At 34.8% G+C, this 15,586-nt stretch overlaps 1 protein-coding gene across 2 annotated transcripts in view; it reads right to left on the reverse strand.

Moving 5' to 3' along the window:
* Gucy1a2 (guanylate cyclase 1 soluble subunit alpha 2) overlaps window positions 1–15,586 on the reverse strand; it is a 400,022-nt gene that overhangs the window by 191,704 nt on the left and 192,732 nt on the right. For both annotated transcript variants that reach the window (XM_087212146.1, XM_004856489.3), the window contains exon 5: window positions 14,090–14,575. In XM_087212146.1, the coding sequence (XP_087068272.1) occupies window positions 14,090–14,575 (486 nt within the window). The remainder of the gene's footprint in view (window positions 1–14,089; window positions 14,576–15,586) is intronic.

Here is a 15,586-nt window from a genome sequence, read left to right on the forward strand (position 1 = left end):
AGTAAGGGGCCATGAGAAATCAATCCAGCAGCTGCTAGATGATGCAAAGAAGAACAACATAAGACTGATAGGAGTCAATGAAAAAACACGAGAGAGTACAATTAACATAAAAATAAACTGTTCGCAGAAGTAATAGTAGGAAACTTCCCAGAGAGAGGTGGAGAATTGGACATACAGATAAGTGAGGAATATAGAACTCCAATTAGCCAAAATCAAAAAAAAATCTACACCTGGATATATAATAGTCAAGATCCTAGAAACCCAACAGAAGAGCAAAATACTACAGGGACTTAGAGAAAAGAAACAAATCACCTACAAAGGAAAGCTCATCAGAATCATGGCAGACTTCTCAACACAAACCCTCAAATCAAGGAGACCCTGGAGTAAAGTATTTCAAGCCCTAAAAGAAAATAATTTCCAACCTAGACTGTTCTATCCTGCAAAATTATCTTTCAAAATCTGTGGGGAAATTAGATATTTCCATGACAAAGAACACCTGAGAAATTTCATGAACATCAAACCATCACTCCAAACAATCCTAAGCAATATCCTACAAAAAGGCAATGAAGGTCACAACTCCATAAGGCCAAACAGAGGGAAGCCACCAGGCAAGGTAAGAAACTAAAGGGAAAGGGAGGAGGGAGAAATAAAAGAGCCAACAAGAGTAAAACATCATGACAAGGATAAGTCAATATCTCTCAATTATAACTATCAATGTTAATGGCCTCAATTCGCCAATCAAAAGAAATAGACTGACAGAATGGATTAAGAAGCAAAATCCAGAAATATGCTGTATATAAGAAACACACCTAACTCAAAAAGAAATTCATACATTGAAAGTAAAAGGATGGAAAACAGTTCTCCACTCCACAGGAACCCAGAAAAAAGCAGGGGTAGCAATTTTATTTGCAGACAGAGTAGATTTCAAACCAAAAGTAATTAAGAGGGACAAAGATGATCACTACATACTTGTGAAGGGAACAATCCAAGAGGAAGAGATGACAATCATAAATATATATGCTCCAAATATGAATGCCCCCCAACTATACAAAACAAATATTAATGGGCATGAAAAACCAAATAAGCACTAATACAATTGTAGTGGGGGACCTCAATACCCCACTACCACAAATAGACTGATCATCTAGACAAAAACTTAACAACAAAATTCTAGAACTGAACCAAGCTATTGAACAAAAGGACTTTTAATAGATGTTTACAGAGTGTTCCACCCCATAAATTCAGAATACACATTCTTTTCGGCTGCACATGGGTTATTCTCCAAAATAGACCACATGCCAGCTCATAGAACATGTCTAAGTAATTGTAAAAGAATTGAAGTTAGGTCCCTATATATTATCAGACCATAGTGCAATAAGATTGGAGAGCAATAACATAAGAAATCACAAAAACCCCACAAACACATGGAAACTGAATAACACTCTCCTGAACAACCAATGTGTCACAGAGGAAATTCAAGAAGAAATTAAACAGTTTCTACAAGTGAATGATAATCCCAGTACAACATACAGGACTCTATGGGACTCAATGAAAGCAGTTCTATGAGGGAAATTCATTAGCAGTGAATGCCCGCATTAAGAAAACAGAGAGAACTCAAATAAATAACCTAATGCAGAACCTCAAGCTCCTAGAAAAAGAAGAGCATAACAAACCCAAAGCTCATACAGGAGAGGAAAGTATAAAGATCAGAGCAGAAATCAATGCAATGGAGACTAAGAGAATGATACAAAAAATCAATGAATCAGAGTTGGTTTTTTGAAAGAAAAAATAAAATCAATAAACCTTTAGCCAACCTTATCAAAAAAAGGAAATAAAAGACTCAAATCCATGCAATTAAGAACAAAAAAGGTGAAGTCACAACAGACCTAGCAGAAATCCAGAGGATCAATGCCTACTTCGAAAACCTGTACTCTAATAAAATGAAAACCACAGAACAAATGGACAGATTCCAAGATATATACAAATCTCCAAAGTTAAATGAAGAAGATATAGAAATTCTAAACACTCCAATTACAATGAGTGAAATTGAAAATTTACCAAGAAAAGCCAAGGTCCTGATGGTTTCACTGCTGAATTCTACAAGACATTTAAAGAACTATTGCCACTACTCTTTAAACTTTTTAATGAAATTGAAAAGGAAGCAATACTTCCAAATTCATTCATGGAAGCAAGTGTTTCTTTGATTCTCAAACCAGGGAAATACCCAACGAAAAAAGAGAACTACAGGCCAATCTCCCTAATAAACATAGATGTAAAAATCCTCAACAAGATACTGGCAAACAGAAGACAGAGGGTCATCAAGAAGATCATACACCCTGACCAAGTTGGATTTATCCCAGGGATGCAAGGATGGTTCAACATTCATAAATCAATAAATGTAATACACTATATTAACAGAGTCAAGGACAAAAACCATATGACCATCTCAATAAATGCAGGAAAGGCATTTGACAAAATCCAACACCCATTCATGATAAAAACCCACAGAAATTTGGAACATAAGGTCTTTATCTCAACCTGATTAGGGCTATCTATGAAAAATGAACAGCCAACATCATATTAAATGGTCAAAAACTGAAAACTTTCACGCTGACATCAGGAACAAGACAAGGATGCCCACTATCACCACTCCTGTTCGACATAGTTCTGGAAACATTAGTCACAGCAGTTAGAAAAGATAAAGAAATAAAAGGAGTAAAGATTGGAAAGGAAGAAGTTAAATTGTCCTTATATGCTGATGATATGATACTTTACATAGAAGGCTCAAAAATCTCTGCCAAAGGACTTCTAGACTTAACTGACAGATTCAGTAGAGTAGCTGGATATAAGGTCAACACTCAGAAAACAATAGCCTTCTTATACACAAATAACATAATCACTGACAGAGAAATTAGGGAAACAATTCCTTTTACAATAGCATCCAAAAAAAAATGAAATATCTAGGAATCAATGTAACAAAGGAAGCAAAAGATGTCTACACTGAAAACTACAGCACTCTGAAAAAAGAGATTAAGGAGGATATAGGAAAATGGAAAGACATCCCTTGTTCCTGGGTAGGAAGAATCAATATAGTGAAAATGGCCATACTTCCAAAACTACTATATAGATTTAATGCAATTCCAATTGAAATTCCAACAATGTACTTCACAGAAGTAGAGAAAACAATCCGAAAATCCCTTTGGAACAAGAAGAGTCCTAGAACAGCACAAGGAATTCTCAGCAACAGAGACAAGGCAGGGGGTATCCCAATCCTCAACTTGAAACTATACTGCAAAGCTACTGTGGTAAAAACAGCATGGTACTGGCAAAGAAACAGACCCAAGGATCAGTGGAATACATTAGAAGACGCAGAAACAACTCCAGACATACTCAGCCACCTCATCTTTGACAAAGGAGCCAACCACCCTCATTGGAGGAAAGATAGCCTCTTTAATAAATGGTGTTGGAAAAACTAGATTTCAACCCGCCAAAGATTAGAACTAGACTCATACATATCACCATGCACTAAAGTAAGACTGAAGTGGATTAAAGATCTAAATATTAAGACAGAAACCCTAAACCTGCTGGAAGATAAGTTACATACAATACTTGAAGACAGTGGCATCAGAAAAGACTTTACGAACAAAGCCTCAGTAGCATGGGAACTAGCAGAAAGAATCAACAACTGGGATCTTATCTTATTAAAAAGCTTCTGCACTGCAAAAGAAATCACCAACAGAGCTAAGAGACAACCTACAATCTGGGAAAAAAATTTTAGCAGCTGTACCTCAGACAAAGGACTACTATTTAGAAATTATAAAGAACTGAAAAGAATCAGACCCCCCTAATTTAAAGACCCAATTCAAAAATGGGCATCTGAAATGAACAGAAATTTCTCAGACAAAGAAGTAAAAGCCAGCAAATAAGCATATGAAAAAATGTTCAACATCACTGGTCATTGGAGAGATATAGATGAAAACAACAGTGAGATTCCACCTCACCCCAGAAAGAATGGCTGCTATCAAGAAATCAACCAATAACAAATGCTGGAGGGGGTGTGGAGAGAAAGGAACCCTTATCCATTGTTGGTGGGAGTGCAGACTGGTGCAACCACTGTGGAAGTCAGTACGGAGATACCTCAAAGAACTAGGACTAGAGGTCCCATTTGACCCAGCTATTCCCGTGCTGGGCATCTTCCCAAAAGAATTAAAAGAATCATACCACAGTGATATATGTGCACCCATGTTCATAGCAGCACAGTTTGTAATAGTTAAAACTTGGAAACAGCCCAAGTGCCCATCAGCTGGAAACTGGATAAAGATTTTTTTTTAATAAAATGGAGTACTACTCAGCTATAAAGAACAAGAAACTAGAGACATTTATAGCTAAATGGATGCACATTGAGGCCATCCTCTTAAGTGAAATAAATAGGACACACATTCATGTGTAAATACCAAATAGTATGTCTATGGTGAGAAACTGAAAGGGTAAAAAAGTATTAAAATGTTTAAAATGAATAATTGATAATTTGAAATAGGAAGAAAATGTTCAATGGAGTAGGGGAAGTGGGAGGGAAAGGGGAAAGGAAAATAGGCTAAGGAAAAATTATAAGAAAAGAAAAAAATGGAAACAAAGTCAGTGTAAATAGGAAAGGGTGGAGGCGGTGAAGGGCGCACAGGTAATGGGGAAAAATTAAGAACCAAGATACATCATGCACAGGTACAAACACCCAATGATAAATACAAATGTATTGTATACCTAAAATGTACGAATAAAAGAATTTAAGAAAAAAAAAAAAAAAGAACAGGTCCAAGGATTTAGCTCAGTGATTCCACTGCCTGCCTTGCAAGTGCAAGGACCTGAGTTTGATCCCAAGTACCAAAAAAAAAAAAAAAAAGAACAATTTCAGTGCATAGGCTCTTCAGAAGAGGCTATGAAATTCAATGTTTCTATCAATGAGACAGATTGGCTGAAGCGTATACTCTTGTAATTGGAATGATCCAATATAAGCTATAACCTTTTGATCAGGCAGCTGAAAGAAATTTTTAAAGCCCCCCTGATTCTGTGAGATTCTGAAATTTCATTGTTGGAGCTATATGTGGTTGCTAGGAAAATGTTCCTAAAGTGTAAATCCACCCTGCTGCCTCCCTGTTAGAAGACTATTCATCTATTATATGTTTTAAATAATTTGTTTATTTTTAAAAACATTTCTTAAAGTGAAAAAGTGAGAATTTAAGCACGTCATATAATAATCCTATTGCTAACAACGTACTCAACAGTGAGAATCTTAAATCTTTTCCTCTAAGATAAGGAACAGGACAAAGATACCCATTCTTACCACTCCTGTTAAACATTGTACTAGTAATCTTACTCAGAACAATTAGACAAAAAAGAAAAAAAACAGTAAAAAGAAAAAAGGTATCCAAATCAGAAAGGAGGAAGTCAGATTTTCTCTGTGTGCAGAAGACACGGTATTATATGCAGAAAATCCTAAAGTCTGTTCACTTACACACATGCACATGCATACACACACACACGCACGCACACACACACACACAGGTAAAACTAGTAAACCAATTTAGTAAAGCCGCAGAACAAAAAATCAGCATATAAAATCAGTTATGATTCTATGCACTAACAAAGAACTACACTCCTCAATGCTTTAAATTCTCATTTACAATAAAAACAAAAAAAAGTAACATATTTAGGAATAAATTTAACTGAGGGAGTAAAAGATCTGTAGGATCAGAACCTAGTGAAGATGGTACAAATAATCCATTGCAGGAAGCTCTTTCTCTTGCCTCTTCTTTTCTTACATTTACCCTTCCCTCTGAGTCTTTCTCATGTATACAGCATGATTCTAATAAGCTAAAAGAATAAACCCAAACACAGAACCATTGTATCTATTGCTATAAACAGTTTAAGTTTTTATAAACACAATGTTTATGCATACACAAACATATGTCTATGCAGCATACATGAGTACACATATTAAGCATGCACACACATACACAAACCCTAGGAGGTACAAAAATATGTTTGAAAATAATTGCAGCTAATATTTATATTTACTACCATGAACCAGACATTGTTCAAAGCATTTTACATAAATATTAAAAGTTCATAAAATATAACTACATGGTAGAGAAAATTATCCTCTTTATTTACATATGAAATTGAGCCAGAGATGCTAAGTAAGCTATTAAAGGTAGAAAAGTGAGACATTCCAATAGTGTCCTGAAACTAGCATTGAGATTGCACAGCTTTGTTTGAATACAAAGGAATAGAGCAAAGGATCCAACCCTCTCCTTGCTTCTTCATTATCACCAACCGAAGTGCTTGCCAAAGGCAAAAAATACAAATGTAACAAAAGTCTCTTCAACAATTTTTAGAGCATTATGGTATTTTGAAACTGACAATATAATCCTTTAGTAGAAAAGATATCACAATAGAATGTTTATCTGTGATTTTCACCTCTCCTGTTAAAGCATGTAAATTAGTTCTCTTCAGTTCATTAAAATTCTGCTAAAAATACACTAATTTTATAACCTTTTGTTAGCTTCTCTGGGAGTTATGCCCCCTTATCAAGTAAGTAAGCTAGAAATGTTTATTGAATGAGAGAATAAATGAATTTAATAATATTTTTTCAAAAATTCCTCTTTTCTAACTTACTGTTGCTTCATTCTCAGTCAAGCATTAGCAAAAATAAATGACACTGATGTGAATGGAGACTACTGAAAAGAATCAGTATAAATCTCTAATAATATTCAATTTCAAAAGTGTGTGCACTGATTATTAAAGAAGAAAATATGTTAATCTTAGACAAAAAATTAACCAGTTACTCTTTGCTAATTGTAATTCACATTTATTGTTGGGAAATAGAATAAAATGATATACATGTATTTATAAAATTCCAAGAATAACCTAAGAATTTTGAAAGGCTCTTGTTTTATTATAAGACAAAACAAGAGGAAAAGAAAATATTTCATTTTTTCTGCAAAACCCAATTTATGCTGAAGTGATATCCTTGAGATTTTTCTTCTTTTCTGAAGGCTCACTGAAAGTCCTGCAAACAGATAGTGGCTGCACATTGTCAAATGTCAAGACAAATCAAAATTCTTGAGGCACAAAGTTCTGCAGTCTTGGAACTTCATGTGAGAAGTGTCTTCTTTTATCTCTCACCAATGAGGTTAAAGATGACCATCTAGGTCTATGATAGCTCCTTCCTCCAATACCCAAATGCACATGCTCCCAGAATACTTGTGCAGAGCCTAGGTGATCTTCAAACCTGAAGGGCTTGCCTGGCATTCAGTGCCCCTGGGACATTAACATACACAAAAGCAAACACTCAACACCTTTTAAATAAACCTTTTATTATGGATATTTATCACTATTTTCTTCTGAATTCTATATTTTTAGATCATGTTATAGTTCGAATGAGTCTCTCAAAATTCACATGTAGAACACTTAACCTGCAATGCAACAAAGTTGGGAGGTGGGGAGGTGTTTGGCCCATGAGGGCTCCATTCATGAATGAATTGATGCCACTATTTAAAAAGTGTGCAGAAGTTGGTTTGTTCTCTATCCCTCCAGACTTCTGCCATGTGAGGATGCAGCAAGAAGGTCCACACTTGATGCTGCCACCATGATCTTGGACTTCTCAGCCTGCAGAAGTGTGAATGAATAAATCTCTTCTTGATAATCTACCCAGGCTCTGGTGTTTTGCTATAATAGTACAAAACATATAAGATAGACTGTATGGACTTTTTTCCCCCTACAAAGTAGTTAAAGAATTACAGCTAATAGGAGTTTATAGTTAATAAGAGTCTAATGTAAAGGAATCTACTTATATAAATGAAGTGTACATGATCTTAATGGCTCAGGTAACCCTATCATTGGTTTAGTATTTATGGATGTTTAGAACTTAAACACAGACTTAAGAGATTTTTTTTTCCAGGAGAACTCTAGGTATCTGGCAGTTTTCAAATAGTATTAATGCATTAATACTATACATTATTGTTATAAAAATAACTCGATGCATTTTTAAGAATGGATATAACTAACCAGTTAACCCTAGTATCTTTGTGGGTCTGATTCCCATCTTAGCATTTAAAAGCTCAGGGATATCTCTGTATCCTTTGAAGAAGTTGAGATATTTGGTTCCCCTTCTGTATTGGTGTCCTAGTTACCTAGATCTTCCCAGCCTGGTCCTGCTTGGGGCAGAGACTTTGATTCTATGTCAGAGTTTATTTTGATGCTCACCTTTGTACTTGCTTCTGGACACACTGCTTGCTGTCCAGTTGCTATAATCTAGTCTCCTTGTGCCCAGACCTAAGGTCTAATGTCCCCTAAGATTATCCCTAGATTTCTGTTCCCTCCTACTTTGCTGATTGTCCTGGACTCCACTTTTCTAGACAAATTTATATCACTTGAATTCCATTGTCAATATGAACTTTGTGTCATTGTTTTTCAAATTCTCTATGTCAGATTCCATGGTCTAATAGAATTCTGGTCTTGTGGTTTCCTGGCTGCCCCATCTTGTTTTTCTGCTCCTTTCCCTCCAATTCAGGTTCAATACTGATACTAATAATATTTAACTCCAACAATATTTGCAGACTGTGATAGAAATGCTCCCTTCTTTGCCCCAACAGAGGTAAGTTATCACTTTTTTAGACTTACCTAAGCAAGGCAATTTTAAAAAATCATACCAACATTTATACAGTTTCATTTGTTTAAAGAATACTCCTTACTGCCTGCACCTGGAACTATTTTTCTTATGTCTCCCTCTTGGCAGGCTTCTCCACACGAAGAATGAAAGGAGGGGAGAAGACACCAGCTGTTTTTGACACAGGAAGGATAGCAGATGGGAGAGTCCCATACTCATAAAGATGCAGCTTCTCAGATCTCCTTACCATTTGCACTGAAGAGAGAGTGGGAGATTACGTCAGAGATCACAGAGTTTTTCCTCTCCACTTAACAATAGGATACTATTCAGATCTCAACCATAGTTACTGATCATGTATTGAGCTTTGGAACAGTTTCCACTCTGTTTTTATAATTAGAATTTTGTGTAGTTCATACTCTTGACTGGGAAAAGTGTAGGCTTTAGAATCTGTCTCAATTCAAGTTTCAATTCAAATTCTAATAATTATCTGGATTATTTAACTTTTCTGACACATTTTCTTTATCTGTAAATAGAAATACTGTAGTGAGTCAGGGAGTTAGGAGGAACTAAATGAGATCACTTATATTTTACTTGTTTCTAAAAAACACTGGGTAACCTATTACTTCAGTACACACAAACACATTCAAACATAATCACATGACACCCCTATATGCCCAGATACACTGATCTGAGAAATAATAATGGCAGCTAACATTACATTTACTATTTATATCAGATGTTGTTCTAATCACTTTGCTCCATACGCTCATTAACATGCTTATGATGTAACAATGAGATAAATGTACTTAGTATCTTTATTTTATAGGGTATACTACTAAAGAAAAGTGAAGTTAATAAAGTGGTTAAAGGAGAAAAGATATGAACTATAAAGAAAGTATTTGAGATGGCAGTGAGATGTTGCCACCTTGGCAAAATACATACGGACTAAAGAAGGGCACAGCCTTCTCCTTGCTTCTTCCCTATCTCACACCAAAGGGCTTGTTGAAGGCAAACATGAGATAGGTAAAATCTGTATTATTGCTTCACTACCCAATGCTTTTATTATTACTGATGCTATTACTGCTATCATCTTCATCATCAGCGAAAGTCACTGATATAATAAATTAGAGTTACTGGTTCTTTAGTTTGTTTATTCCCTATAATTTATAAATAAATGCTGAGGAGAAAATTTTAAATAGTTCATTATTTATGTTGACTTTTTATTGAATATATCTGTCTTTACAATTGCAAGGGAATCAAAATTATAATCCATTCTTTCTACAATTTGCCTAGCTCTTGTTTAATATTCACACACCTGTAACATCTTGGCAGTCAAGCATTGTAAAGGCTTTAATTTTCTGAATGTTTCAAATATGCACAGTAAAATCCACTGCTTCTTCCCACACCTCCCACTTTATACAATGCTTGATTATTTTAGCAGAACCTCCTTACCATGGCCTAATTTCACTGAATTCTCCCACTACAATTATAATTTGTCACTGCAGTTCCTAATGATAGGGAAACATTAAATAATGAGAAGAGCAAGCAGAATTTTAGAAACTCGGGCCTTGTGACATAGTGGGCTTCAAATGGCCCTTTCAGCTACTCCTTGTAGTTCTTCTAATGATCAATTTTACCTGGTTTTATTTTATATTTCTACATAAAACAAAAGTAGGCTGTACATTTTTCTTTTGGGTAGAATGATTCCATTTAAAATTATACCCATAATTTAAATGCAGCAAAACTCTTTCATTTTAGAAAATCAGCCGAGTTGGAGCATTTAAAAAAAATAGCATTTGGGTTTAAAAATTTTCAACATTAATTAAAAACTTTGCAACTAGTGTAGGGTATAAAATAGCAAATAATTCATAATATACAAAAGCAAAGAGTAGCCAGATACAGTAACACATGCCTGTAATCCTCAGTCTTAGAGTCTGAGACCCAAGAATTGTTAAACTCAAGCCCATCCTGGCAATTTAGATACTTACTGAGTCCCTATCTTACAATTAAAAAAATAAAAAGGGTGGGTATATAGCTCAGTGTGAAAGCCCTGGGTTCAGTCCCTAGTACCACAAAAAAAGAAAGAATGAGTGAATGGAAGGAAGGAAGGAAGGAGGGAGGGAGGGAGGGAAGGAAAAGAAAAGCAAATGTTATAAATTTTCTAAAACGTAAAGAATGACTATATGACTAGAAAGTAAGCACTTCAAATAAAGAATTTTGAGAATTTATAATGTACTTCATTTTACCGTACACAGGGGTGATATTCTTTCATTATTTGTCTTTCCCTCTCTGGCTATACTATCATCACTCTGGCTTCAGCACACTGTGTTTCTTAGTCTGGATTCCTCCAAATTCAACCCTTCTAATCCTGAATAAACAGCCAAAGCTGTTTTATATATCTATATCTCAGGGATATGCATTGAAAATATGTTAAAAACACCAAGCCCTGAGGATTTAACTCAGTGGTGCTATTGCCTGCCTCCCAAGCTTAAGGTCCCGAGTTCGATCCCTGGTACCAAAATAACAATAATAAAAACAAGCCCTGGAATTTTATCACTGATACTTTATTGCCAAAATTTGGGTTTTTTTGTTGTTTTTTTGTTTTGTTTTGTTTTTTGGTACGGGAGATTGAACTCAGGACCTTGAGCTTGCGAGGCAGGCGGTGCAACCACTGAGCTAAAACCCCGGCCAAATTGCCTAAATTTTATAAGTAAGCTTAGATTAAGAAAATTTGTGAACCATACTTCTTTTATTTGATATACACAAATGAAAGAAGAAAAGTATAGCTGAGTATCACAGAAAGAGAAGCTCCATTTTGCAAGGGTTTTTTTAATGTACTTTTTTTTTTGTACCGGTGATCAAACTCTGGACTTTGTGCTTGAGAGGCAGGCGGAGGTACCACTGAGCTAAATCCCCAGCCCGATTTTACAAGTTACAACTTGCCAAAAGTTATTTATGACTAGATAGAACTGACCATGATTTAATAACATACAGAAAAGTTTGATGATTAAACAGAGTATTTTCACAGATTTTTTTTTTTCTGTGAGGTGTCCTAGTTTATCACAAGGAGCCACTCGATGCCTGTGAAATCTAATCATATTTTTAAGTTTGAAATTATCTTGGTACCTTCAGATGACATTACATTTTTCTCTTCTCAAAACTTCATACTTTTATTTAAATAAGGGATTCCCATGTTTTTTCAAAAGTGAATCTGTCTCATTTTCATTACTTACACCAAACTTAGAGCTTAAAATGTCACTAAGATGGAGGAAGCTCACACTAAAAATCCATGATTTAGGAGAAGAATGGAGGTTACAGAAATTGGTGCAATGATGTCTCAAGTCTCAAGGAAAGAAAGTGCTGGCAAATGCAGGCTGATTCCCGCTCTCTCCTGGAAATGACAGGGTATCACAATGATAGATTCATTATAATGTCTCTCTGGCTTAGAACCAGACATTTGGCTATCTCTGCAGAGTATAAAAAATGTAGAGATAATTTATGTAATAATTCTCATTTTGTATAACAAGACAAATTCCTCATAGATCTTCCACATTATTTACCACTCATAAGAGATTAAACTGTAATATTGTACATTGCCTGTTTAATCTACAAAATGTTGCTAGAATACTTTTTTCTCCAAGGAGACACACCTTAATGAAAATACCCTTTGAATCATACTATGAAGTTTACAGAGTGAAACAGATGAGTTTTTTCCTAATCTGCTTATGTGAAGATTATACTATAAAAAGAATTAGGTGGTCTAGATAGATTATGAAAGAAGAAAATAAAACCTGCTGTTCACCACTATTAATAATAATAATTGTTGCTGCCTCTTATATAAAAAATCATCCATCCTGACATTGAATAATCTATGAAAATTCCATGTGAAGTTGCAGAGTTGTTCATTAAGAAGATATGGGGTATTCCACTGCTGGGGATCTTCCCCAAAGAATTAAAAGAATCATACCACAGTGATATATGTGTGCCCATGTTCATAGCAGCACAGTTTGTGATAGCTAAAACTTGGAAACAGCCCAAATGCCCACCAACTGGAGACTGGATCAAGAAAATGTGGGTTTTTTCTAAAATGAAGAACTACTCAGCCATAAAAAATGAGAAATTAGAGACATTTATAGCTAAGTGGATGCACATTGAGGGAATACTCTTAAGTGAAATAAATAGGGCACACATGTATACATACCAAATAGTTTCTCTGATGTGAAAAACTGAAAGTGTAAATAAGGACTAAAATGTATAATAGGTAATGTGAAATAGGAGGAAAAGGGGCAAAGGGGAAGGAAGTGGGAGGGCTAGGGGAAAGGATAGAAGAGAATGGGATTAATATGAGAAAATGGAAAAATAGGAACAAAATCTTTGTAAATAGGGAGGAATGGAGGGGTTGAAGGGAGGGCTGGGCAAGGGTGAAAAATAAGAACCAAGAGAGACTATGTAAAGGTGCGAATTTCCAATGATGAATGTCATTATATTGTATACCTGAAATGTACCAATGATTAGAATGAATAATCAATAATGCAAAATAGGAAGAAAAGGTCCAAAGGAGTAGGGGTAGTGGGAGGGGCAGGGGAAAGGAAAGAAGGGAAAGGAAAAATGCTGAGAAATGGAAAAAATGGAAATAAAGTCTTCGTAAATAGGGAAGGGTGGAGGGGGTGAAGGGAGGGCTAGGAATGGGGAAAAAATAAGAACCAAGATGCATTATGTAAAGGTGCAATTCCCAATGAGAAATGTAATTGTGTTGTATACCTACAATGTACCAAGAAGGTATGGGGTAAATTATTCAAGGTATTGCAATGATTTTAACAAGAAATTAATGAAGACTCTGCCAAATCAAATAAATGGTGACTGGTACATATTTAGAAAGTTTTTCCATTAAATAATCTGGAAATAAGGTGCTTACACTGAAAGCCTTTGGTCATTTGGGAAATAGCTAAAATCTTTGCATATGTTATTTTAGAATTAAAGAAGTCTCAGTTAATTGAGAATGTTGTATAAAATACTGATTAATCATGGTTTAACTGAAAATATACTTCAATGTATATTTTAACATTCTATTTCCTTTTAACTGTCAACGTAAAACATTCAGTTTATATTGGAATATGATTTCCTAAGGAAGAATAATTACATTGCTTAAAATTATCTAGAATTCAGCAAGTTTAATTTTTAATAATAATGAATTTAGTGGACTAACTATGCAGAAATTTTCCCTTATTGAGCAATATCATGACTCATGGATTAGGTCAGTATTATAAGTTGCCTCATAATGAAAGTTTATTCACAAAGCAGAAATACCTATATTCTGTGTAAAAGTTTCTAAAATTAAGAGATATAGTTTTCTATCAAATTTAAATAAAAAATATATCTTTGCATTTTAATTAAGGTGGTAATTTACTGTTTAACCCCCATTACCTTATAAATATCCAGAAATCCACACTGGTGGTCAAATCTGGTGTACAGTTCATTCAGCATGCTGATTACTTGCATGGGAGTACACTGGGCACAAATAGCTGTGAAGCCAACAATGTCTGAAAAGAGCATGGTGACATCATCAAACTTTCTGGCTTGTACTTGCTGTCCTTGCCACAATTGCTGGGCTACATCACCAGGGAAAATAGAATACAGAAGATCCACTGTCTTCTTTTTCTCTTCTTCCAGGGCCTGATGAGTTCTTTCTAGAGTAGCCTTTAATTTATCCATCCTCTTCTTCAAGCCATCTTGGGCCTTTGCCTGCTCACCAACCAGAATGACATCTCGGGTGGCATCATGGATAGGGATGTCTGAGAGATGCAGCCCTCGACCCATGAGTTCATCCAACTTGTCCACACATGGGGAGCCCAAAAACAAGATGGAATTTGATTCTGGGACATGGATCATTTGTCCTTTGATTTCCATAACCTGTAAAATTAACATGGAATTTTGATCAGTAGTCTTCATGTAGCAAGTTAACAAAAAATAGCATTATTCAATGAATAGAAAGACTCAGAAATGTTTTCTTAACTATGCTGACTTTGTGCATTCATCTATGCAAATTTTAATCTGATGTATAGTCAATATAAACTGCATGCTATAGAATAGAAACAATTATTTTGTATCTCATTCAGCTACTTTTCTAAAGAAAAATAATACGATGCAAAATGAGATCAATGAAAAGTGAAATGGGAAAACATTTTTTATTCAAGATCAAATTATTCCCAGGTACATTATAGAACTGTTTCATAAGCCATTTAAAAATCTTTCTGCCTGATTCATAATACAATTAGAATAAATCCATCTGTCAATATAACTACATTTAACTGTCATTAAAATAACACTTCTTGCAAAATATAAATTTAAAAGCTTAAAATGAATCAAAATAATAGTTTGGCTTTATGTATGTCATATTTCAACAAGTCATAGTCATTGGAAAATGTAGTAGTCATTGCAACAGACTAGAGTAGTGGGCTGTTCACTCAGTATTAAAAATAACTTAAACCAGGTATCATTGAACCATTATTACTAGAAAATAACTATTATTCAACTAATGTGTTCATAAAACTAAAAATAAATCCCCAAATTAGGATGCAACTAAAGAAATTCAGTCAATAAGTGAGAATCTAAAGGTTACTAATTTAAGCCAATGCTTCCATTCTGTGTTCTTTCACTAAAGAATTTAGGGGATTGATGTTTAGAAAAACTTTGTGAACAAAAGATTCTGTAATCTTAGCTTAGTACCACAATGTGTACTTTCAGAAAGGATGAGCACCAGTAGAAAAGGAAAAAAGACATGGGTTATGGCTATCCAAATATAGTCATTTAGGTTAAATTAAGGTATTTCAGCACACCTAGAGAGGAAGCTAGCTATAACTAACAGAAACAAACAGGCTAAGTGTTGACCAACTGGGACTGTGCATCTGTTTCATCTATGTC

Source organism: Heterocephalus glaber, unplaced genomic scaffold (genome assembly GCF_053883595.1).
Source record: "Heterocephalus glaber isolate CG9 unplaced genomic scaffold, H.glaber_assembly_v1.0 deba00001429, whole genome shotgun sequence".
Lineage (NCBI taxonomy): Eukaryota > Metazoa > Chordata > Mammalia > Rodentia > Bathyergidae > Heterocephalus > Heterocephalus glaber.